This window comes from Phasianus colchicus, chromosome 10 (genome assembly GCF_987193195.1).
Source record: "Phasianus colchicus chromosome 10, bPhaCol1.hap1.1, whole genome shotgun sequence".
Taxonomy (NCBI): Eukaryota; Metazoa; Chordata; class Aves; order Galliformes; family Phasianidae; genus Phasianus; species Phasianus colchicus.
The window spans coordinates 9,243,713-9,270,119 of record NC_143445.1 but is presented as its reverse complement, the minus strand read 5'-3'; the positions used below and the strand labels follow the sequence as shown (position 1 = coordinate 9,270,119).

The window sequence follows — 26,407 nt, the reverse complement described above, 5'->3', positions numbered from 1 at the left end:
TTTGTTTAAGGAGATAAAGATATGTCAAGCTGACTCTACCTGTCTGATGAGAACTCGGCGCTGTCTCAGCCCTGTCTTCTTGAAAGGACTGAGCAGATTCACGGCCAGAATCTAAGTCTTTTATTGGCCTTCCCATAATCTCATTCTCACATGCAGTTTTATTTCTAACGAGGAAGTATGTATGCATCTTCCCTTTGCCTTTCACTTCTATTTCTCCTCTTTCTGTCATCTCAAAATTTTTGTATTTTAGACAGCTAAATTAACAAAAGAAAATGACAGAGGAAAATTCAGGATTAGCAAAAAACAACAACAACAAAAACCACCAGTTCTTTAGAAAAGCTATAATAATCAAAACAATCTAATCACTTCAGTTTGGGGAAAAAAACAGCACTGCTCATTCAATGCTAAGGTGGTCTCTGGCTTTCCTAATACCACTCATAGGTGCCCAGTCCATGTTTTTCTACTCCTCTGCAGCTCAACTTCACTTTCACCTCTTCCTGCATATTTTATGCATATATAAGATTCTTGAAAATGCAGTATTTAATTTTTATTGACAAGAGCTTTGGGAAAGTGAATTCTTCACTTCATGAATAGCATCATGAATAACATAGTGATTTATACAGTTTATCCATAATAGGTGCAAAGAAAACTATTCTGCCACAGGGTATTGTACTCAATAAGAGAGATTTTGAAGCTCTTGTTATGCAGGATGTCAAATTAAATTATATATATTTCTAGCATTTAAATCATGCTATTGGTACTTCCAAAAAAATCACATCTATTTTTTTCATCTTGTACTTTCTAGGATCAAGACTTTCAAACCTCTATATACAAGGACATCTGAAATGATCAAAACTAAATTCTTTGCAAGCGGTGATTTTTCTTTACAAGTAAGCTGCACAAATTAGTGACAAAAGACAGGACTGTCTACATCTGAAAGCTGCATCTGTAAGACAGTAGTTTTAGCACAATTTTAATAGGAAAAGTTTTCATCAGAACTACTCACTGATAGGCACTGGAGCTTAGATGAATTTTACTCGGGACACCATGACTCTCCATGCGGGAAGCTATATTCACTGTGTCTCCAAACAAGCAATAACGAGGCATCTTTTCTCCAACAACTCCAGCCAAGACAGGACCTGTATGGATCCCAACTCTAATCTTTACAAAGACATAAAACACCCCCCAGAAATGTCACTTGTTATTTACGACCTTTCTTATTGCTACTGAGTCACCTAAAAGTCCACCTTAACACAACACTGGGTGCTAGTAAAATACCAAATATCTTCAGGGAAAGGCTTCTGCTGAAAAATGCACCCATGTGATCAAAGTCACAGAGAAGTTAAAAGAAGCTCTTTGATGTCCCACTGCAATGCATTAAGCAGAAGCCCAACCCAAGAATCAGAATCTATGTGTTAATGACTTACTTGGATTGGATTTCCAGAAACTGGGTTCTGTACTCCTTTAGCTGCTATTATAATCCCCAAGGCAAAGTTAGCAACTCGCTCAGCATGAGTGGATACAGGCACAGGGACTCCACCTACTACCATATAGGCATCTCCAATTGTCTCCACCTTTAATTGAGAAGAACGAGTATATGAGTATTGCCTATAATTCTCCTTCAGGTTAGTTCTTTGCTGTTTGAGGCTCTCCTTACCTGCACCAACTCACTCTTCCTTCTAAAACATGCTTCCAGTCATACTCTAGCATGTGCAAATTTCCTTGAGATGGGGATCTATTCCTTGATTCCAAACTCAAAAATTCAGTGTGTTCTGTCCCTGCTTACTTGACCCAGTTTATATATCACTGTGAGAAACCCTAAGGAGTAAGAGATGCTGGGAAAGTGCCAGACTTCTTGTCGTCCACCCTACCAGGACAGATTTATATGTAAGGAACTATCCTCAAGCACAGCTCCTGAACCAGAAAGTTATCTGATAGTTAAATGCTATTAATTAGCTCCAATTCACAATTGGTATTAAAAGAGTATTTCCCTTTTAGAAGTCACAATGAATCAATAGAGTCTATCCCATGGTGATTATTAAGTGGTTCGTGTGAAATTAAGAAATCTACAATTTCCAATGGCACAATGTCAGAGAATGCAGGGTGTGAACTAAGCAGTTTGTGAATATCCTTCCTTACAATCAGATGTTCTCCTACAGCATGCTGCTGCCAGTGAGAAAGATTCTGAAAGGTTAGTCCTACCTCAGGTGTTTAGTCTCCCTGAAATGCACACTGAAATGCACCTGAGTAATACTTCAGGGTTTGTCCCTGTATCAGTGATTTTGCTGGGAATATGATATGCCCTTTTGAAACACAGAATACACTTAAGATTCATTGTAAGAGTCTCTTACACAGCCAAGAAATTTTGTAAACTGCTCTTACAAGATTTCACTGTTACATTTACCATCAGCAAATAAGAGACCATCTTAAATTAGATTAACTGGATTTCTTACTAATGAACATCTTTGGGCTTGATCACTAACGTGATGACTCCAAACAGTTCAGTAGCTCAGTCCTACAAAACATGTTCCTGTACATATTTTCTATCAAGATATGAAAACCACAGTAATAGCAATAATTTCTCTAACAAGATAAAAATAACTGTAAGAGGCTACTAATGCAAATAGATACCCTAATTATCTTTAGGCTGTGGCAAGTGATTTAATTTAACAAGATTAATTCATAACTTCAGACATTTATAAGCATGGGCCAAGTTTCATTGATCAATTTCAGTATTTCATATCTTTCACAGATCCCTGAAATAATCATCTTGTCCTCCTTCCCTGTGCTCTAGCTATCTCCTTTAATATTAATGGGAGTTGTATGCAGGCATCAAAAGAAGATTATTATAGCAACAAATAATTTACTCAAGATGTATGATTTAGATAGAAATGATGCTAATCCATTCTAAAATCTGGAGACCATATTCTGGTTCTTCAATTATTGAAAAGAGTTTCCTTGCCAAGGCAGAAATCCTTCTGATTTCCCAGTACAAATTTATTGCAGGACGAACTGCTTGTCTGCCCCAGTAAGGAATGAATGAGGTTTAGATTTCACTCTTTGCTGTTTCTGCCTTCTTAAATATTTAATGTGCTAGGGATAGACAAAATTAGGATCAGCTGTTAAAATCTAGGTAGCTCTGGAGTTGTTAACAGTGCTATGCAGGGCAGGGCTCTCATCCTTCCTTCACAGTTTGAAGACAATACATGTGTTACAGTTTAGATCTAATCAATGCTCTCTGAGGTCAATAGAAGATACACATACCATTGCCTAAGATTTCCATGAATCAAAGTCAAAGCCTAGCTTTTGACTGAGTGTTGTTTGTATAGTTATCTCCACCAAAGGAGACATTTAATAACACACTGTTTTACAATGTTTTGCAACAGATTGGAATAAAGGGACTAGGAAAATTATTCAGATTGGTCCATGAACTGGGATATCCTAGTATCTTGGATGGGTGTTTGAGAGAGAAGAGAAAGAGATGTATCAAAACAGCAATTCTGGTATTAGTATTTTGAAGAGAGACTCTAGCCAATGACAGAAGTTACTCTCCTGTTCAAAATTTTCAACACATTTAATCACAGTTTTATATGTTGTTGATTTTTTGTTTGTTTCTCTATTTGGCCACTATAAATATGCAATATTTTATGGTTTCTAGGAAGTCATGCTAAGGTGAAGAGCAATTAAGTGCATTAAAAATATATAATAATAATAAATAAATAAACAGCCCGATTCCAGACTATTTCTATAGTCTTAAGCAACAACGTACCTTGTATACATCATGCACTGTGGTCAGTCTGTCAAACTGCAGGTACATTGAATTTAACATGAGAACTATCTGAATAGGCTCACATTGGGCACAAATGTTGGTAAAGGTCACAACATCACTGAACAATATGGTGCACTCCTTGAATTCTCCTGCGAGCAGAAAAAAAACAGTTGTAAATAATAGTAATGGCTGGATAACCATGACAGTTGCCTGCAAGGATTTCTTTCCAGTCATTATTTTAGGACACGTGATTTTTCAGTTGTAATACTTATATATGTGTCCAGATATGAAAGATGTTGATATGAGAATATTTCAAATATAAAAATTACAGCACATCATTTCAAACAGTTCAGACATCTGAATATGTTCCCATGCTCACCTACATTTGGGAAATACAAAGCTCTTCATCCTGGATTTCATATATGTGTTTACTAAAGGGAATATAAGAATATTCTTACTTGCTATCCTTAAGAGAAATAGGAATGATGATAACTCCAGATTTATAGATAGCACAGAGAAGGTAGGAAAATTTTCTAAGAAAGACTTATTTCTGTATTTCTTTTTTGAGCCCTCATGTCCCTGTATACTCATTTTAAAAACAAAAGCCCACTTTACTGTTGAAACACCAGATTTTCTCCCTGAATGGGCAGCTGCTACCACCTTTCATTTCCTAGGAAACAATTCTAGCAAATAGCTTCCAAAGTTATGTTTGAAATAAAATAACAATCTAATCTACCTTATCAGTGAAATGAAGGGTCTGTTGCTCTCCTATTTACTACCAACGAGTGTCAATAAGTAGAAAATCTACCTCACAACAATGACATTGTGGCTGTGCTAGTTCCCAGCCTCTCTATCACCATCACACTGGGTGCATGATTCATGCTTCATGAATGAATGAATGCTGTTCATTCACCTGCCTCAACTCGCTTCCCCTCTTTCAGCTGGTTTGCTACATGTTGAGGAAGCATGGCGTAGAGCAGAGCTTCAGTCTTTTTCTTCTCTTCTTCCAGGTGCTTTGACAGTACCCGCAGTTCTTCCTTCTTCCTCTCCAGCTGGTTAGAGAGCTCCATCTCTGCCAGTCGCTGCTGATTGAGAAGAATCAAATCCCTGGTCACGTCATGAGGCGCAATGTCTGCAATATGCATCTGTCGCTCCTCCAGCTCATGTAAAGTGCGAAGTAAAGGTGAGCAGAGATAGAGCATGCACTGCAGAGACTCCATCCAGATCATCTGGCCTGTTTAAAACAAGTGCTGATAAGAGAGTTCATCACTCTGAAATTCTGTGGAAAGTTCAGTGCTACTGATGTGAATACTAGGGAATGATTTCTAAGGACTGTAGCTTTCTGTAGGGTCTGTGTCATCACTGCAATTGTTTCCTAGAACTTGGTGGGTTGGTATGGATGAAGTGCACTATGTAAATAAAAAGATTTCAGGACCCAGAAAGCAGTCACTCATCCGTTGCAAATGCAAGATAGAGCCTAACCATGTTTTGGGCTCCTTCTCTTCAGTAGGAACCACAGTGCTCACAACATCTCTCCTTTCCTTGACAGTGTACACTGGGAGACTGAGACTCAAAGTAATTTAAGTGAAAGACTTAAATTTCACAGTGGATAAATTGTGGTCCCAGTAAAGTCAATGAAGTTTCTCTTCTGGAAGCTGGAGCTTTAAGTTGCACGCTCACATAAATAAACAGGTACAAATATGTCTGAAAGTTATAAGAGATTTTTAGTGGAGGATTGGGTTTTTGTTTTCTGGGGTGAGATTTGGTTATGGGTTTCTTTTGTTGTTGTTTTGTGTTCTATTTTAAAAAACCTAACTGAATGATAGGAAGTAAAATTTTACCCATGACTAAAGTTCCTTTTTTGTTAACAACACTTTTTTCAAGGTCTCCCTAAACTCTTAATTTTTTTCTGAATCTCATGATTTGGCACTCATCATATGGAGGTGAAAGGAAATAAGGGAAAGCTAGGTCATATTCTGTAGTTCAAAGGGGCAAAATTGAGGTCACAATACTTAAAACAACTGTCATTTCAGTTAATTACATGGAGAATTATTCTATGCTCATTCCCTCATTCCCCTCAGTAAAAATAGAGCAAATAAAATCTCTGTTGCTACGATTTCAACCAGTAAACTCTTCCATAACATAATAGAGAGAAAAAAAAAATCAATCTGCAAATATGAATAATAAAAAAGCACCATTAACTAATTTATTTTTATCCGCATTTGAAACCCAGCCAGTGTACCAAATAACTCCCTTCAAAGGTATGAAGTAAATCTGTATAATATGTTCACATTTTAGGGATCAGAATGTGTAGAGTCACAGGGGAAGACAATTCTCTTCTTCCAGCTGTAGAAATTTTACCAGGAATTTATCTTTAAGCTCTTCCCTCTTTCTCTGCCCCTTTTCTCCCCTTCACCTGACAGAACTGGAATTGCACACTGACAGCAGAGATGTGTTTTGCTGTGTATTGCTGGAACGCTCACCTGTTGTTTTAATTATTTTCTTTATGTGACGGAGATGTAATCCAAGATCTGTGCACTGGTATTGCCTGTGCTAGTTGGCTGGGCTCAAAATGTTGTTCCAAGTACAAAGTAATTTTTTCATCAAAGAAAATTCTTAGCAATGCAAAGTGATTCTATTTCAGGTGGATATGCTGATTTGCAGGGCTATGGGAAGGTGAGACTCAGACAGTTTTACACAGCTCACTGCATCTCCACATTCTGCCTAATGGCTTCAAGAGCAGAAGCTGGCTCTGCGTCTCTTCCACATTCCACAAGTCCCAAGGCTTTCCAAGCCTTTCAAACGAGAATGCTACTACTAACTGAAAGCCTCCAAAATCTCATGAGGTAATATTAGAGTTTGTCTATGAGCATTTCGAAGTACTACTTATGTAAAGAGAATGATCTAATCCTCCCCTCGCTGCAAACAAGGCTACTTATAAAATTTATGTGAAGCCAGGAGTCCACAGAAAGACATTAGTTTAACTGCAGCATTATTCTTCATTTAATATGAGCATTTATGCTTCTGAAAACAGTGAAGTACCTCTCAGCTCTAACATTGGCCGCTGTTTCCATGACTCTGGCATCATTTCTCTCTTGGTCTGGAAAACAAATTGGCTGTTGATAAATTTCTGAATACTAGAGATGGTGAAGGGTACTTCTGGGTGAACGATACTGAAATAGTGATCCAGGCAGATACCCATGGTCTGAAGGCCAGGTACGATCTTTTGAATGCTCACCCCAGCTTGCTTCACTCTGAGCTTAAAAAGAGAATACAGACAATGTGATACAATGCATATCCTGTTTGGTGTCAGACCAAGCTACAGCTTATCACTTTACATACATATACACACTCAGCCTTGTAATATCATGTGGGTTATTTCTTAGCAAAGTTTCTATCTTATTAGCCAAACTCTTATTACTCAGTACAAAACTATCTTATTACTACAAAACTCTGAATGAGTTTTTTTCATAGCAAGACCAAGGACCCAGAAAGGAATATTATTATCCAAGTGCTGTTCAGTGTCAATTTTTAAAAAGAAAAGAAAATAATCATATCTGCTCTTATTTTGCATGTACTTGTGTTTGCCTAAGGTAATCTTGCTGATTCCAGCACATTTAAGCATACTACTGAGGGAAGAAAATACACTGTTTTGTGGCAATATCTTGTAGGATGATAGCACACATGGTAATTTTCAGTATACTTGCTAGTGTTGTAGAGAAATAACCGTTTCAGTCTTTCACTTTTTTCCCTCTTTCTCATCCTTGCACTCCTCCCTAAGGATAACTGATGTATTGATGTCATAGTAACTTTGGAGAAAAAATTGTGACTTAGGGCTCTCTTCCTTATTTGGTAAGTGCCAGATGATTCAATTTTTTTTAAAGTAGTTTATTACTTATGCTGTACCTGCAGACTCCTTGGGGGAAAGAAAGCAGAGAAAGGAGACTACAGCTTCTTTATCCAACTACTAACAGCAGTAGCAGTTCATCAGGATGAGTGGGGGACAGGAGGCGTGTGCTCCCAGGCCCAGCTTCTCCAGCTCCATAGCAGCTACAGGAAGCCCTAATTTCTCATGGTTCTTACAAGCATCTACGTTTGTATGAGAATGTTCAAGGGAGATGTCTCTAATACCTCTTTTTAAAATCTAAAACTATACAGGTATACTTTATATACATTTATATGCAGCTATAGGCATAATACAATATACATGTATATATGAAGATAAATCCTGTCAGCCTTGTATGTAACTGCAAGAGAAAAGTAGAGATACCAGCATTCTAAATAGAAAATAATCATGACACAAAAGGTCCTGGCAACTTTTAGTTTTTTAAAGGATACTACTGATTATCTTCTTTTAACCATTACTGTGTAAAGGTTCAGTCATTCTCTTTTAGACTGATGACCACATATGAGCTTTTAACTCCTGCAGAAATGTCCACTCTGCCATCAATCCTTGTCATCAGGAATACTCTAACCCAGCTACCAATAATGGCTGCAGGAGTTGCCCTTATTCCACACCAAGAATTTTATCATGAAAGGATTTCTCAAAAGGTTAGAAGATAAACTTTGGCTAATGTAGAAAGTGGCATATTCTCTATCAGCACGATGCCAGAACGTGTTCCTGAATGGCTACAATCAGCTATCTTCTGCAGTTCTGTTCTCAGATTCTCCTGTCTCTCCTCTGTTAAGCTAATTTCTGCACAAAACTGGGAGCAAGAGGTACTGTAGCTTGTTGGGGGCACAGGCTATTTGGAAACTATCCACAGAGTAGCCCCTGCAAAGGGTAAGGCAATTCCACTGCTCTGGAGAATATATGTATATGAAAGATTCAAACAGCAAGATAAAGTTCTGGGTCCAGTTCCTACTAGATAGAAAGTAGTAGATGTCTGGGCTTTTCTCCTGTGGAGTCTCAGAAAGCATGCAGGGCTTCAGCTGCAAAGCAAGCCTTATGAAAGCCTTAGCACAGATTGTTAACTGGGAGAAGGGAGACTAGCTTGTTAAATGCAAAGCCAATTTAAAGGATGGATCATGTCTCTGGCACATGAGAGGACAGGAGAGTTGCCAGAAACCTCAGAAAATTTTGTTCTGTGTTTTGTAGACTGCTACAATATACCTTGTTGGCATAACTGTGACTGTTTCATATGTGGGGATCTCAATAAAGTCGAAGGTGATTTCTATTGTAGAAAATTAAGTTGTTGTTATTGTGAGCAACTTTTATTTCATGTCTCTGTACAAAGCACTTCTGTAAATGCTGAAAAGGAATGTGCTCTGTATAGAGAACATACATAGGAACGATCTGTAGGACTGTCACAGCAGCAGGAAATAACTATATGCTTAAGACAAATGCCTTTACTATATTGCTGTCCTACCTCTTTGTCAAAAACCATATGAAAAGGAAGCCCATTGCAAAATGTTTTTGTGTCAATCCAGAGAGTCTTGGGATAAACAGGGTCAAATCCTCTCAGGAGTTTACCTGTGGCAAGATAAGCATATAGTTTTCAGTCACACTGCACCTCATAAGACCAGTCAGCATTCCATTCTGGAAGACAGGACTCTACATTATAATGAGATGGCCAGGTTTAAAACTTAACCATACAAAAAGCACAGAGCAATTTGCTACAGTTGGAAGAAATAGCTGTAACGAGGTTAAAAAAGCACTCTCTTAAATTCATCAGCCTAGACACTGTGACATGACAGGGAAGTATCAGACATTCCACAGAATGGTATTTTATAGAACACTTTTCAGAAGACTGTTTATGAGACAAAAGTGACAGGTCATATTCCATTTAAGTATCTGTCATTAGTAAGCGTGCTTATTATCTGCACTTCTTTTTTTTGATTGCCAGTGCCTAACTGAAAGAAGCTTAACCAGAAACATCTTGAAAAGAAGAAGAGGAAACACAAACGGTAACTTCAACATGGAAGGGTGGGGGGACACAGCAAGGCTTACTGACTTTCTTACTGAAAAGACTCATAGATAATGACAAGCTCACTCCGAATGTTCTCACCTTTTCCTAATGTGATTATTCCTCTTATTGTTTTCCAGTGACTTTTCTTGACAGGACAAACCGAGCCTCCTCTAATAGTATTCTCTGATTTCTCAAGATCCTGTTGAAATAAATCCAAGGGGATTTTCAATGGTCTATTATTTTAATCGTATTTTATTGATATAATGATAATGAATCTTAAAATACCTTATTGTTCAATTGAGTATCATTTTGTTTTTCAGACTCAGCAAGATATTGAGGTGAGAAAGAAAATTTATTTCTTTCTTTATATGAAAGTACAGGGTTTTGAGTGACGAGAAAAACAATATGCTCTTTTTTCCCAGTTCTTTCTTCTTCTTCTGTTTGATTGACTATTTCCATTGAAATCTCAATGTTAAAAAAATCCAGGGCTGCTGCACCAATGATTCCTGAGAGCAAGACAAAAAACACAACATTGCCAATAACAAAATCTTTCCATTTCCCTTTCAGTGAGCTCACATTGATATTTCACTGTTTCAGGAATTACTTTTCCAAATGAGACTGGAAGAAGAAAGCGACCGGTGGTTACCTATGTTGTTCCTACAACCACTGTCACAATCACTGTGAGATTATGTACATATGAGATATTCTTTAAGGTTACAGTTTGGGTTATTTTTTTTATTTATTTGCTTTGTCTGATGACAAATGCTTACTTTCACTAGAAAAAGCTCAGAAGAATACCTGAATAATGTGACCAAATGTCATACATAGCAAAAATACAAATTCCCAAAGCTCCAGAACTGTACAGGCTCTAAAGAGATTCTGTTAAAACAATCTATTTCAGTAGAATACGAAATAGAATCTGCAGAATATTCTAGAGTTGTGCAGAATGTTTTTCATTTGAAGTAAGTCTTTCACGAAGATGCAATATCTGTTTTCTCATTTCTTCTTAGCTACTAAGTGAAATACTGGACAATGACATGAAAATTCCAAGTAACTGTATTTCAAGAGGAATATGAAATGAATTTTGATACGGAGTGCTGGGGGGGGGGAGGGAAAGGAGGGGGAGTTGATAAAAATATTTCATTTAGAAACACCTAAGAAATAAGTGAATCTGATTATCTCTTACATACTTCTAGATATTTAACCCTTGCATTAGAATAATTGTGGAGATTCCCAAAGTTAAAAGATCTTAACTCCTACCAATGCTAGAATAAGATTCAGTTTTGAGCAGGGCCCAACAGCAGTTTTACAAAATTGCATGTACTGCAGGAGTACATATCTAAGGATTATACATATGTTTTCAAACTATCGCTGCTATTCACTGTAATTTAAAGAATATGAATTACTGAGAATCAATCAACATCAATACATACATGAAATTCAATTTTCCTTTCACCAAAGGAATTCTATAGCAGGAACAGACACTTAAGGGCTGGGTTGGCATGCTGCAAATCTTGTGGAAGCCACTGGTAGCTACAAGTGATTAGGCAGGCAGGGAAATACAGAGGTCTGTTGTCTGATGAATAAACCTTACCAGGTTTGAATCTCTTGGCCAGTCTTCATCTGAGAAAAAGATCCTGAAACCTGAGAAAAGTATATCTGCAAATATACGATTAGTCCATACATACACTGCAGACCAGTTGATCTGTACTCTGTATTACCTGGCACAATATGGTACAGACCTCTTCTATCTGAATAGTAATGTAAATGCATTGACCCGTCTTCGTTCTTTTCTACTCTGAAAGATGGTGCATTCATCTCCTGATGAGACAAAAGAACAACTTTCAGTATCCTTCTTTGATAAGGAGTATGGTAAATTTCAATTGTATAAAAGCATCCCGTGCCTCAGTGAAACCAGCAGTAATATGAATAAGCTAAAATACAGAAAATGAAATATGCTCAACTGTGAAGGGTTATCTCCTACGCAGTGGAGTTAATATGCTAAATAATATCTAATTTTGAGAACTACTCAGAAAAGAATATTTTAAAAAACTTGACCTAACATTTTGGATGAATGAGTTTCAGAACACAGTAGAGGCTGTTATGGCCTCTTTCTCCCTTACTCATTCATACCTACAATGTGCTTGCTGTATCTTGGTTTGCAAACTGTCAGAGCCCACCCATACCCACTCAATAATTACTACTTGAACTTGCCTGGTAAGACAGGGACAGGTAGCTGTGTAATGCATCCAGGTTCTCTATGAACTCATACAAATTTCCACCCAGCGTTCTCAGCATGTGATCATATCCTGAACGTTTACAAAATTCAAAGAAATACTCTCCAAACTCTCTCAGAACCATATCAGCAGGAACACCTGGCAAGATAATATCTTAATGAATACAAAAGGCTTGGAAATTCTGGTATTACTGTCAGATGGATTAAGAGTGAATGCAGAATGTTTGCAACATAGGAAAGGCATCCTGAAGAGCAGAGGCGCCCAAAACCTGGGATGTAGTCTCAGGAGTGAATCTGGAGGGTTTATTTTTGAGGTGTGGTGACACATACCTAATATTTTGCAGGCTTTGTCAACAAGTTGCATTGTGATCTCATCTTTGTAAACTCCAAAAGTCAAGAAACTATCCTGAACTCCAGCCTGGAGTCTGCAACAGAAAAGACAATATCCTTCTCTCAGTGGTGTTGTAAGTATGACACGCTTGGATGACCAAATCAGCATTCATTAAACACTACTTAGCTCACTGATTCCTTAAACTTCTTCACACATTATATTGAAACACACTACTTTCAGTAATGGTTTAAGAGTGTATCTGCCTCCACATTTCTGCTAATTCATGTTAATGCATTCTGACAAATTCTTCAAGGATTAGGGCACCATACAATCACAGGATATCCCAAGTTGGAAAGGACCCATAAAGGATCATTGAGTTCAACTCCTAATGTGGAGGTACTGGAGCAATTAGTGCATTAGTCTGTCTCCTGCTCTACTTGCTTGTTGCTCAATAGGGCCTCATTACCAAGCCCTTGGGTCTCCAGTCTTGACCAAAAACCTGCTGAATTTTTATACAGGCTTCAGTGGCTATTTTATGTGAATATCTAAGTACTATTTGTATATCTTCAGCTCTTGGAAAATGCCAGAATGCTCATGCAGTAATGACGAAAGCAGAAAAGATTATATATTTAGCTGTTTTCCAGAAGGTACTGGAATGAAACTGACTTCTTATTGAGAATGACAGCTCTTCAGTGTAATTACTTTCAGATTTTTGTCACAGTGAGTCTATCACACAATTGTCCGTAAGACAAAATGTCATGCTTAATTATGTAGTGTAACAAATTAATTTGAACAAATTAATACCAGAACTCTTGCTTTTGCCCTGTTACCTACCTCTAATAACTATCTGAGATACACATCAGCTGCCATTTATCAGTAAGGAATTAGAATCTTCTGCTAAATTTGTGAACATTTTCTTTCATTACATCGCACTGCATTTATTGCAAACACCTTACCTTAATTTTTCCCATATTTCTTCACCATACTTATCAACCACCAAAGACTTCAGGCACGTATTTATAAATCCATACTGCAAAAGCAAATAGGAACACGGAAAAGATACACTGATTTTCCAACTGCAGCCCAAACGTGCCCTCCCACTGCAATAATGTTTGTCAGGCACTGCATCTCTCAGTGAAAAGCGTAACCGTTATCTTAGCCTCCCACGAGCGTGAAGCAGAACGGAGCAGACGCATCGCACGCTACTTCGCCGATGTCGCCCGGCAGCCCGCAAGCGGTACGGGCTGACCGCCCAACGACCCCGCAACCCGTCCGCAGCCGAGCCTGTGCGGCCGCCGCTGCCGCCCGCCGAGAGGCAGCCGGCCGCCCCGACCCCCTCCCCGTCCCCGCTCACCATCGTGCCGCCGCCCTCCCGGCGCCGGGCACCGCGGCACCGCCGCCCGCCGAGGCGGTCCTCCCGCCGCCCAGCGCCGCCGCCGGGGGCCGCCTCCCCTCCCGGCGCCGCCGGCCCCCGAGGCGGCCCGGGGGCGGTGGCACGGCGAGGCCCTGCCCTACTGCTCGAGGCGGCTCCGCGGCCGACGGCTTTTGGGGAAGGTGTGAGGCGGAGGGGTGTCCGTTCGCGAGGCGGTACGCGGTGGGAGCACCCTGCCGTGGCCTCCGTGGCACGGAGCATCTCGCTCCGTCGCTCTGCCCCGCAGGTGCCACATCATGCAGCAGGTAACGCCGCACTGAGCTTTGGTGGTGCCTTTTCGATGAGGACAGTCCTTCTCCTGACCTCTCTTTCCACCTCACAGGCTCTCATGGGGCCTCTCTGGTCAGTCGAGCAGAGATTTTCTCAAAATAGGTCTCCAGCCAAATGCTGCCTGGAGTTGGGCTTGAAAGAAATGATAAAAGCTTGATGCACGCCTAGCTAGCTATGCCTTCACATAGTCCAATGTGTGCACAGAGCCCTCTGCATTTCCCAGTTAATACCAAATATTTATGTAAGTATGTGCCCGTGAGAGCTGATGCTGTTCAGCACGGCAGATGCCTGTTGGCTGTGCTGAGGCACACCTGCAGTGCACCACATCATGGCCCAGCGGTGGGTGCTGCCGGTGGTGCCTGCCCAGCCCTTGTGCAGCTCAGCCTCAGCCCACTTCTGCTTCTCCTGTGCCCCAGTATTTTTTGCCCTTACACACTCACAAAAGGGAAAAGGTGATTTTTTAATTCTTTTTTTTCAAGAGTTGCATCCATCCGCTGGAATGGGTCTTTAAGGAAAAACGTCCAGGAGAGCTGCCTGTCATCCACAGGGGCAGAAAGTCTCACCCACAGCCCCATGATAGGCTGTGGGATCTCCTTCTGCTTCCTTGGGTGGCCCCAGGAGCCACTCACAGTGCCAGCACGCAGCCTCCCCCATCACAGTGTGGGCACACTACTTCGCTTACCTGAAGGACAAGCTGGCTGCTCAGTCACAGCCTATAAAGGAACCACAAATAATCTGAGCACACATCTGTTATTGCCATCAGTACAAATGTAACTTACTGTATGATTATAGATTTGTGTGTGTGTGTGCAAATTTTACCCACATAAGCTTGTGGTTAACATGAGTGTAAGTAAGTGACACTTGCAGTGACAAATCAAGAAGACAAAGCTGTATAAAATGGGAGAAGATGAATGCTAAATCTTCTAAGAACTGTGTATTTCTGCTTGTTGCTTCCAGTTTACATTTAAAACTACTAATTTTATTTTATAATACTTGAATGAGTACAGAGATTTGCAAATTAAATAAGTAAATACTTTAATATCTTTAATTTTTCTTACGGTTTGCATAACGCCTAAATAAGCAATCTGATTATTTTTTGTACCAAAGATAAGCGACTATCAAAAAGGTTTAGAGATGCAATTCAGGAAATCTATCCGAAGTTCAAATTAAAGCCTGTATAACTTGTATTCCACAAGATAATTCATACTGGAATTGAATTAATGATTGTTGCTTTAGCCCTTCCTTTGATTAGTGAATTGATTCTGTTGTTTTTTTCCAGGTTTATTTGGCATTATGGGAGAAAATTGGATGAAGACTGTTCAAGTCAAACTGCTCATAAGCAGGTCATTGGTGGCCCTTTGCAGTCCACAGCCACGATGTGTCCTCATCACCTTTCCCATCTCTAGCTGAACAACGGAAGCCATCCAAGTAAGAGAACATAAAGCAAGATAGAAGATTTATAATATTCTTCTGCTGTGACTTTTTTTATTATTTGTTATTTGTTATTCTTCTGGCACAGATCTTTTCGTAATCAGTACTACAATTCATAAAATATTTAAGAGACAGAACACCCTACATGTTTCTGAATCTCAGCCCACTCTGTGTCAAATGAAGACAACAGTACTCCCTTTCTCAATCTGTTTGTGAACATAATCGCTCCTGGTGCGGTGTATTCAAGCCTCTCAGTGTATACTGACACAAGCTGACCCATTGTAGTGGCCTGGAGCAAAATGCCACCTGCTTTGGCAAGTAAATGCAAAGGATATGCAAAGGAGAGGTTGGAGTAAGATGCTTTGGTTTCAAAGGGTTTCTTGCCTCCCGGACCAACTAGGGCAGATGGAGATAAGTTCAGACAGAATTGGACAGTGTTATTTTCCTCTGCGAGTGATCTTTGTCTGAGGACAAAGTTTGGGAAGTCCTCAGTGGTCTTCACAAATGCACAGCTTTTCCTTTCCATAAGCACCAAAGTGCTGATGGGCTGACTGGATTAAGTACAGATCAGGTGTACCTGTCCTGTACAAATTGCTAAACGTGATGTGTCTGGAAGCCAAACAGCAGCCCAAGTTCTGTTATGCAACCCCTGTAAAGCTCTGCAGTCTTCCTGACAGTGAAGTGCTTGTATCTTATGTTTCTTCTACCCCTGTGTCAAAAGGTCAGTTAATTCAGAAATGGGCTGCTGTGGCCTTGCCAAAAAGATATTCATCCATACCTGACAAAAACAATAATATCAAAAGGCAATTTTCTCTGGCCTTTTGTTGTACTTCTACCCAGCTAGTAATAAACAGCATCCTTGGGCACAGATAGTTCAGCAAAATAAATGGGCTGACTGCAAGAACTGTATAAGGTTTTTTCTTCAATTAGACGAGATGTGAAAGTAGGCAATATAGCTGTTTATAAATTCTGGTTACAGACTTGGAAAATGTAGTCGCTGACTTTCTTAGTCTGTGTATGCAAGGACATCCTCCTTTTTATTACTTTTTCTTTCTGTCGTGCAATTATTAGCTACAGCAAAGAGCCATATGTGAACAGCCATGTGTAAGGTCTGCTGCTGGAACTGTCTGAGATCACATTCTAAACATTTCAGTCTGAGCCCAAAATACCACCACAATAACAGAATACTTTCTCCAAGTGGTTGCCAGCAATCTCTGTCACTAAAGACCCCCAGTACACTGTTCTTTTTAGTATACTTACTTTAAACTTAGCCTCACATTCGTTGTTGAGATATCATGTATTCATATTAGTCTAGACAGCCTGCGGTGACTTATTAGAGACTTCAAGAGAAAAGGAATCTGTCCTTTGACCAAAAGAGACCAAAAGAGAAGTTATATAAATATGTATTGGTAGGCTTCCAGTACCTCATGCTACCAAACCATGAAGACAGCAGATGTAGAATCTCGATTACAAATAAAAATAAACATAGAACATGTGAGATCCTGCATTGTTTGGATGGCTCCATTTTTGATAGATGTATTTAAGAACCCAAACAGTTATATATGAATTCTGTGGCAAAATTTAAATGTCATCAACGTAGGTTCACTGAACTTCAGTGAAATTGTACTAGTGCAGGCCTTACCCTAAAGGAGGTTTTCAAAAACCCACCTCCTCTGGTTAATTGTTAAGCTGAGGTGGAGATGTAAGACTGTGTCAATAGTATTTAAATCAGCTTTGCAAAACTGTCAAGAAAAGTTACCGGCTGAGATCCAAAACCTATTCACAAGTGCCCTTTACCACACTGAAGGGGAGGGAATTTAAGAAATGAATGATTTGTTCACAGAGCTGGATAGCCTTTGGCATCATTCCCCTTCCCTCCTCTTTCCATGTATGCTGCCCATGTAGTTAATCTCTTCCTGTGCTTGAATTGCTCTGTATTCTCCTGGCATTTCCCTTCCTGGGCATTATTAATTTCTGAGCCTGGGGAAATCAGGACTGCATCAATGAAAATACGTGTAATACAAAGGAGAAACAAACCCTGTGTTTACATTTGCTTCACAAAACTTTCTATTTATAGTCTTTGTGCATATCCTCTGGGTATTTTCTTTAGCTTAGCCCTTGTATCACTTTGTACCTTTGACAGTAGGTATCCAGTGTCTTTGTTTTCCAAATAGAAAATAGTTCATTACTGGTATTTTGGCTTCTGATTGCTGGTTAATGAAATTTGTTCCAGCTTTAACATCATTGCAACAAGCTACAAAGAATCATTTGTCATGATTGCATGGGCCAGGCTCATTTCTGCTGTAGCTCACATTCAGCATGATTATCCAGGAGACTAGAAGAATGCAGTAAAGAATAATGCAAAAATGGGTAAAAGCCAAGGCTCATCAATCTTTGGTGCTGTGGTATTACATCTGTATTGTACTCAAAGCCATGCAGTTTGAACATATTAGCATATGAAGCTGCCTGATTGCTTTCTGGGGTCTTGTTCTTTTAGAAAAGTAACTACAAATTTCAAGGTACTTGGGTCAAATGAAGAAATAGTTTTATACTAGTTGGCACAGGTTGTGCTGTTAAGCAAGGTTGTATTTGCAGAGTCTGTAGTATATTTCTCTTCCATCTGCTGTCCTTCCCTGTGCTTTAAAAAGAAGGGTACTGTTCATGTCACCTATAATCAGCTATGTAATAAAAGTATCCAAGGACGCAGCTCAAAAACTCAAAGTAATTCTGCAACATATCCCCATTAATGTCAAAGTGACAATAACAGAAAAAATCAGACATGTGCAACCCATGCAACCTGGCTCAGTCCATCCTGTGGCCACCCCCTGCCTCACACCATCATGGCAGCAGTTATTCCTGGCTGAGAGGCCTGGCCTGGCCTGAAGGCACATCCTTCACTCAGCAAGAACCAAACATTGGTGTGTGACTGGCACTGTCTAGGCTGAAACCAGGGCACGGGGAAGGTGCAGTGCAGTGCTAGCTCAAGTCATGGCAAATAATTTTATGCACTTTTTTACATTGCCTAAGCATAGTCCTGTGAACACCCCCTGAGCTGAGGAGGACCCAGGGCACATGGCATCCCAGCGTAACGTGAGGGAAGTGCCTTTGGTTAGCTTTGAGGAGGCTCAGGGAGGATCTGAGCACTGATTACATCTGACTGCTGGGAACATGGAAGATGAAACCTAATTTTTTCTGATAGGTGCTCAGTGGTGGAGGGGCGAGAGGCATTAGGTTCATGCTGGAGAATGTACAACTCAGGCCAAAGGAAAAGCCTGCCACCATGAGGGTCCTCAAACTCATAATACTTGACTTAAATATTGTAAGAAACTACAAATTTACCTTTAGAAGGGATAATTCATCTAAACTCCATTGTGTTGTATTAGATACATGCAGGCTTTGTCTTTAAGAGGTGACTCAGGTTTCCTGTGTCATTGATCTGAGATAAACCCGTAACTGTTAAATTGCAAATCTTATTTACTAAACTGATGGTTTTACTTTCCTCTTGTCTGAGTTCTGCCCCAGTCACCATCACATCCAGCCTTATTTCAAATTGAAAGCCTCTTTCATCTAGTGAGCTTTCTCTTTGGCTACCCTTTCCCTTTGAGACACCTTCCACAGACACTTTCTTGGTACTTCAGATGTAACATTCAGCCTCCTTCCTTTTTTTACTCCTCCTGGTAATATTTTGCATAAAATTGTATATAACATACCTAGATTTCTCATGTCATGATTAAGAAATAAATTTGCTCAAATTTTCTGGGATAGAACTTACAGCATAAGAAAAGCTTACAGTTATTTGTGCCTGAAAAATACTTGGATCAATTCTATGAGAAGGTGAAGTTTGCTATCCCTTTTTGCAGGTAGCTTTAAGGGGCCACAGGCTTGGTTTTCAGAGAATTACAGCTCCCATGATCCCCAAGAAGAATTGGGCCTGAGCTTTGACAGCGTTGCACTTTAGGAAAATGGGAAGGTACACAAACGTTTTCGTCACTTAAGGAAGACAGATAAAATTTATAAGTTAATGGAGAGTGGTAAATGCTAATGGAAAATCCTGGTGGAAATCTGTGATAATAGGAGAAGAGCAAAAGGCAGAGAGAGGTGGCTAGGGGTTCTAAGGAAACAGTGGATTTGTTACATAGAAAGGCTATTAGCCACGAGTTTTTAAATGTTCAAGCAAGGATGGCTAAGGAGCTAGAAGGAAGTAAATTTTAAGGACAAAATTTAGCTTCTAGCAAAGTGCAAATGAATGCTATGGGAAAAGAAAGACTGAGAGAATAAAATGCTTGTGTCCTTGTGCAGTGTGTGCTGGTGGATCCTTTAAAGTACGCTGGGATGAAGACTTCTGTTCATCCTGTAAGGGGAGAGGGAGGTGGTAGGTGTTGGTTGGTTGTTATGGCACTTTTATTTGTTACAAGGGATAAGGGCTTACCTGAAGAATTCACGACCTGCCTGACTGCGGTAGGGTGAGTTGGTAGGATAAGAAACTCAGATATAGACCAGCTGATAGCAAGTAGAGGCACTGTAACTTAGCCTTGCGTTTTCTGTGTCTCCACCTACAACTGTAATCTCCTTTTTGATCTCTCTCTTTTGAAACTGTAGGTGTTGGTGATGATCTAACTAGCATCTGACTCTCCAACCATCTGTCGGGGAGGACTGGGTAGGGATGAGTGAGCTGTGCTCTGTGATGGGAGCGTGGCTGTTGCACTGCTGGGTCCTGATGGAGAATTACTTACCATTTCCTTAATTTTCCTTTCATTCCTGAAATACCCCCTGCATCCAATTAGGATAAATGAACTTGAAAGGCACAGTCTGTCAAGATGATGTGGAGAGTAGAGAAGGGTTAACCCTATATCACCAAGAAGTCAAGAAGACAGATCTTTCTGTGCACTTTCTGAAGCTGTGCTGCCTATCTTTATGTGTCTCTACACAGTGAGTTTAGATCATAATGCAAGTAGGTCCTCCATTATGGGCCCAAAACAGAATAAATATAGCCAGAATAAATACAATTAGATGCTTGAAAAGATTCACCACAGAGTTTAAATTGTTGGCCCAACTTCTGTTGTGGCTGATTACACCAATCCTCAGCAACAGGAAGTACCTTTTGCAATGGTAAAAAAAAAAAAAAAAAAAAGAAGAAGAAGAAGAGTAATTTTAGTAGTCCAGACTCCCTCCTGAAAATGCACTGTACCATTTTGATCTGTACAGGACATGCTGTGTCTATCCAAAACCTCTTATGGGGTAATTCAGGGACAATAGCAGACTTTGTTCTGATTTTGGATTTGTGCTTGGTTTTGCACTGATTTGGGTGGTAAACATACAACTGAGACTTTTAATTCTAATGTGGAGCTATATATATTTCAGATTTTCAGCAATTCCCCTTATGACTGATTTTTCCTTTGATAATTACTTTTGCCAAACGTAATCTTTTGAAACCTAACTTGGACCATCTTGATTTCAGCAAAAATAATTCCAAATAGTTGCTCTTTGAATGAGGCTAGGGATTAAATGTCTCTCTTTTATTTTAAGACAAATGATTTGTTGAAAGGCTATTTTTTTTAGAGTAAGAATTTTTATTTGCACCTCTCTGTAGTGCACTTGAACTAGTCCTGCCCCATCCAGATCAAGCAGTTCAGTTGAAGCAACAAAGAACTTGACAAAGATTGTGAAAGCTGTCCAAGAAGCAAGATAAATAGCTGGTGCTCAGCTCCAGGATCAGAACCAACCAGTCAATGTGTGCAGCCCAAGCTTCTGTGCAGATTTGTTATCTGCTTAGAAATTACCATTGTCCTCATGACAGATAGAGGAGAGATCTGCCCAAATGTGGGAAGGTCATTGGCCTTTAAAAAAATCTCTTACAAGTGCAGCTGCCCCCTTACTGCAGTGTGCTGTCCTGCTTTGCTCCTCATCCCCACCAGGACTGCTACACTTACTGCTGAAAGCAAGAGAAATCCAAGTTGTGGGCTTTCCTGGATGGGGGACAAAAACTACTCTGAGATATGGCTGTGGAATTAGTGAAGTGGGATGAAGCAGCTATGCATATGTAAAACAGGAGCTGTACTGTAATACAAATTACAATTCAGAGGAGCAATGCTATCTTTGGCTGCATGGAATAATATGGAGATGACAGCAAATGCACTGTAATTTGTTTGTGTGGACAGAAAGCATGCTGTAATTTGTGTGCATGTAATTGTTTCAAAGTGTGCAGGATTGTACATTTCTTTGAGTAATTTCTCCTCTTTGCTGCATGCACAGCAGTGCCTGAAGCCCCTCAGTGGCTCTGCATGCTCCTTTGTTGCTGCTTGGCGAGCTTCCCCCTTTCTTTTCTCCCTTCTTTTCCCTACTTTGATAGAATAGCATTCTGGGAAAGGGGATGCCTGCTATTTATAAAGCACTGCAATGCAAACAAATCAGCTCCAAATGAACCTTGACTGGGAAAATCTGAGCCACACACTGTGCATTATACGCAAGCAGCTAGAAATCATTGCCAGGCAGGTGAGGAGCCCTAAGTTCCAGGCATCTTCTCAGTCCTCTACCAATGACTTACCAATAGAAACACCTATGATAAATTGGTTAAAACTAAACAGTTAATTTGTTTTAAAATATTTATTTCTGCTTGATGGGCCTGTGCTCTGTTTAAAGTAATCATCAGTTATTAGACTGAACTGTACCATGTCTTCAAAGCCTTGTAAAAGTGATACTTGTAATGCAGGTAAATGGTGTTGCCCACATTTTCCTAAGGGAAAACAGAAAAGTAGAGCAATGTACAGTGAGGCTGTAGGGAAGATGATTCAGCATACAGCTCTGGGGCTCCTAGTCAACAGATAAGTACTCTGGATCTTGTTTTGTTAGCTGAAATAAACTAGTACAGATGTAAAACTGGAGGGATGTGAGTTCATTACTGAGAAACAGAATCATTAACAGCTAATTGAGAGGAGGCTAGCTCCAACTTGTCCAGCTGTTCTCTCCCAACAGCTTGTCTGATGGTGTAATATGTTAAAAACAATAGTAATCCTGCTGTCCAGTAACGTGTATAGGCTAGTTATTATCATCTTAACTACAGCTGAAAGTAGAAACTCAGGTAAAGCCAACCCCAGTCTATAGCAACAATTCTTTCAAAGGATTGGCCATTAATACAACACTCTCCACACTGCACTGGTTTCCTTTGCTTACCAGATTTCCTTTGCTGCCTCTAAGCCAACAGTTTCATTCCTCATTTTATCCTGTGGAAGCATTCAGATGCGAAAATCCATAATGGAGTTTCAGGCATGCAGCTTGCTGGGGCATCTTAGTGCAGTAAGGCAGTATGTCTTCTCTCCCCTCATGTTTAAGTATGGGCATTGAAGGTTTCATTGCCTGCTTCCAAACCTAAGGTGAAGGAGTTATTAATCAGGTTTGAGGCCACTTTTCTAATACAGACTAACATCCTCAGTTATATGACTTGGTTCCTTCTCCTTGAGGGTTAGGAGAGGGAGTTGCAGTGAAGTATCCTGACCCCAGATCAATGCCTGTTCCTGAGCAGCAGGCTGCTGCCACAGAGCAGGGTGCCCAGCTCTGTGCTGCTCTGACAAACGCTGTGTATTAGGTAACTCTGAACAAGCTGTCCTGCATTCAGGATTATTCATATCACCATGACATTTTCTTGAGTACTGTAAGCACAACACTTGCACAACACTTCAACAAAGGGAAAATGAGGTAGGATTGCTAGAACATCTTTCCAGCACCTGAAAACTATATGGTCAAATTAACCCCAAAGAATCCTTCAAATCCATACTTGTCACTAAATTATAATTAAGATATGGGATTAGCCAACAGAGCTTTTGATTCATAGAGCTAGCATTGTTGAGCATGAGGAAAATAATAGATTTTATTGGGTAATTTGTGTGTTTGGACGCACAGTCCTTCAAACCAAGTCATTCCTATGGCCCTGAGAAATCCCTGAATGAAAAATTCTGCTGTTGACACAAGTCATCATTAAAACAGAGAGCAAAATCCTCCTCATTTCACCTACCACGTAATACCAAAGAGAGAACACTGTGTGGAAAATTCTGCTCTAATGCTTAAATTTCTGTCATCTGGAGAGAGGCACCATTTTTCCTTACTGCTGTAGAAAGGAGACTTGAGCTCTGAAGCTCTACCTCCAGCTTGGCCCCACGCAAGCAGGCCTGAAAAACACATTAAGTTTTAATTAAATGTTTAAGTTTCAAGTTTAAAAGGCCTTCACAAATAAGCCTTGGTAATACATATGTTATTATGAATGATGAGGTGTATCTTAAAATATCTATTGTTGTTAAGCAAACCAAGGCTACTGAGAATAAATATATATGCATGTATGTGTGTATATAAATATGTGCATATAAATATGTATATTTTTTTAAAGGAAGACGTCTGGTGCAAGTAACAACTATAGAGCAGTGACAGCAGCCTGCCCTGCCTGGTCTTCTGTTCAGCACCGTGACGGTTTCAAAGACCTTGATGTCTGACACAGCTGCACACAGGAGGAAGCCACAGAAGTAGATGCAAAGAGTTTTGATCAGAAGGGAAAGTCCAAAAAATATTTTCACAAGCTAATGCTAACACATGCATAAAGAGCTTGGTATAACTACATAAGGAAATGCTTGGTATGGTACAGACTTCTCTGCAGGGGAAGATGGCTGGCATTCGTTTTTTGATGATGAATATCTAGGAAAAAAAGGAAAAATGTAAAAGGATATGAAGAAAGAGTTCTAGTGTTTTAGGCCCTACTGAATTATGACCAGAAAATCTTGGACATCTTGATGGTAAATAACATTTCTGTACTGTTTCTGTTAACCTTTCTAAGACAGGAGCTGGGGCTCCTGTCTGAGAAGAATCTTACCACTGAAGTATATTAAAACTGGATGGGTATATTCTGAGCGAGCCGCTGTTCAGAGTTTTGCAGAATGTCTGAGGTATTTTCTGAACAAGCTGTGGGCAAGGGCTCGTAGGATGGCATCTGTATTCATTTTTCTTCCCGTTGCTGATCTGTCTTCTCTGTATGTGGAACACTATAGTAATATGTGGCTTTTCAGCAGCGCTTTCACCAAAGTAAGGGAGGCAAGCTCCTCTTCACTCCCATCTTTGAATAGGAAGAAGTACCAGAGTGAATTGACTGTGAGGTCTCAGCAGCCTCTCACCATTGGCAGGGGACAGGAGCACATCAACATTGTGCCAAGTGGTGGAAAATCAGAGTTACCCAGCATGCCCCGTCATGTAGTTCTACAGCTAGTGTAGGACTGAATGCCAAAGCATAAAAACACCAAATATGAAGATTTAGGGAGCCAGTGAATCAGCATGTCCTTCCGAACTTAGAGAAGCAGTTTTCTAGCGTAGGCTTATGTATCACCCCATAAGGTTTAGCAGGAGATTCATAGAAGCCTGGAAGACTGTTAATATACCGTAGAAGGAATTGCATCTATTTAACTATGTCATTTTTTTTCATCTCTTTAGCCCCCTTCAGAACCATCCTCGCTTTCTAGCAAGGTTTTAGGAATTTGGCAGATGGTTTGAAGAGCTGGACTCTGAAGTTCCTCTCTTCTTTATGGGTGCTTTCCTATAAATACTATAAAGCAAGTCTGGAATATCATAATACTTCTTACAGACATGTACATTTTTTCCTGTCGGTAAACAACATGCATTACTGCTTAATAAGACCATTATTATATTTACTGGGACCACAGTGTACAATGAAACATCCCAGTTCCTGCATATGGTGCACCACAGTTACAGAAAACTGCAATAAACAAGTCATTTTTAGTCATTTCTCTTTCTTTCAGAAAAGAGCTTATTTATCTGTTGTTTTCTTACTCATACTGAAGAACAATTCAGAATGTGTTATTAAAGATAATGGATGCACTTGAGAAAAGGCTTTTTTTGACTTCTGTTCACTAGAATAATTTCCTGAAGAAGTTAGGGGAGTCCTGAAAAGCAAATCCAAAAATCAAACAAAACAAAACAAAAAAACATATCAATCTTCTTGAATGAAAATCTACATTAAAATTAAGCAGAGAATTTAATTACAAAATTCTCTAGATGTGTTTCTCGAAAGACAACCGTGCCAGCATGATGCTGATGGGACTTGTGCAATGATCTTTAGGCTTTTCCACTCTGATAAAAAAAATCTTCCCAGCTCCCAGTTTTCCAGCTGGCTCAGAGATGGAGAGAGGGCTGTCTTCAGAGATCGTTGGGATGTGTTCAAAAATGCATGTAAGTATATATGTCTTTGGTACTTTTCCAGCTGCTCGCTTAAACTTGACTGTGTATTGAGCACTAGGTGTGAAAGAAATATACTTGTCTTTAAAGCTAGCTAGAAAAGGATTTTTGTTTGTTTAATTTAGAAGTTGGCATTCTGCCTCATACTTTTTCTTGTTGCTAATAGCAGGTAATTTCAGTCTCTGTCAAGTCCTGAGAACTGCTACAGGAACTGAGTGCACAAGAGGAAAGGATTTACACCTTTTCATTTGGCTGACATCAACTAATTTGGCAGAAAAAAAAAATCTTTGGCACTCCTGGTTTTAAGAAATTTGCAAACCAAGCAGGCTTTGCTGAGCTGTTGTTCAGTGTCTAAGAATTGCTAAATTGCAGTATTTCAGCAATGAAATGGCTACAATAGGAACATCACTTCTATTATTTCTGAAACACTGTGGGACCACCTTGGAATTTTCTTGCTGTTATTTTCCTGAACAATCTGGTGCTGGAGACTAAGTTTGCAGTTAACATTTATGCCGTGTGTTTTTCATTTACGCATATGTCTGTCAAATTCCTTTTCTGCTAAGATGCCTACTTGGCTTAAAAAATAGCAAAATAAGATGGGAAATCTTTGAGGAGGAGAATTCACGGATGCCTTTAGTAAAGCAAACCCGGGCCTGAGGGAGCCTGGGAGAGCCCAGCTGCTGGTGCCCACGGTTCCATCTGGGTACTGCTCCTGGCAAGTACCAGCACCAAGCCTGCACTTCCTGACCACACGTAGTGCGTTCTGTGACTCAGCGAGTGCGGGCTGCAGCCCTAGTGACAA

At 39.9% G+C, this 26,407-nt stretch overlaps 1 protein-coding gene across 11 annotated transcripts in view; it reads right to left on the bottom strand.

Annotated features, from left to right (window-relative positions):
• Nucleotides 1-26,407, bottom strand: part of LOC116230814 (putative guanylate cyclase soluble subunit beta-2) — a 35,868-nt gene that overhangs the window by 1,208 nt on the left and 8,253 nt on the right. For 7 of the 11 annotated variants that reach the window (XM_090147249.1, XM_090147243.1, XM_090147245.1 and 4 more), the window contains 14 exons: nucleotides 22,549-22,743; nucleotides 13,202-13,275; nucleotides 12,245-12,339; nucleotides 11,893-12,053; nucleotides 11,400-11,499; nucleotides 9,964-10,184; nucleotides 9,778-9,877; nucleotides 9,139-9,242; nucleotides 6,812-7,028; nucleotides 4,683-5,003; nucleotides 3,770-3,918; nucleotides 1,428-1,574; nucleotides 1,007-1,161; nucleotides 40-254 (listed from right to left, as the gene is read on the bottom strand). In XM_090147249.1, coding sequence (XP_090003375.1) covers nucleotides 40-254; nucleotides 1,007-1,161; nucleotides 1,428-1,574; nucleotides 3,770-3,918; nucleotides 4,683-5,003; nucleotides 6,812-7,028; nucleotides 9,139-9,242; nucleotides 9,778-9,877; nucleotides 9,964-10,184; nucleotides 11,400-11,499; nucleotides 11,893-12,053; nucleotides 12,245-12,278 — 1,924 coding nt within the window. In that variant the 5' untranslated portion in view covers nucleotides 12,279-12,339; nucleotides 13,202-13,275; nucleotides 22,549-22,743. Of the gene's footprint in view, nucleotides 1-39; nucleotides 255-1,006; nucleotides 1,162-1,427; nucleotides 1,575-3,769; nucleotides 3,919-4,682; nucleotides 5,004-6,811; nucleotides 7,029-9,138; nucleotides 9,243-9,777; nucleotides 9,878-9,963; nucleotides 10,185-11,399; nucleotides 11,500-11,892; nucleotides 12,054-12,244; nucleotides 12,340-13,201; nucleotides 13,276-13,599; nucleotides 14,850-22,548; nucleotides 22,744-23,386; nucleotides 23,541-26,407 lie in introns of those variants that run through there. The other 4 variants (XM_090147244.1, XM_090147240.1, XR_016469591.1 and 1 more) reach the window with 4 other exon arrangements.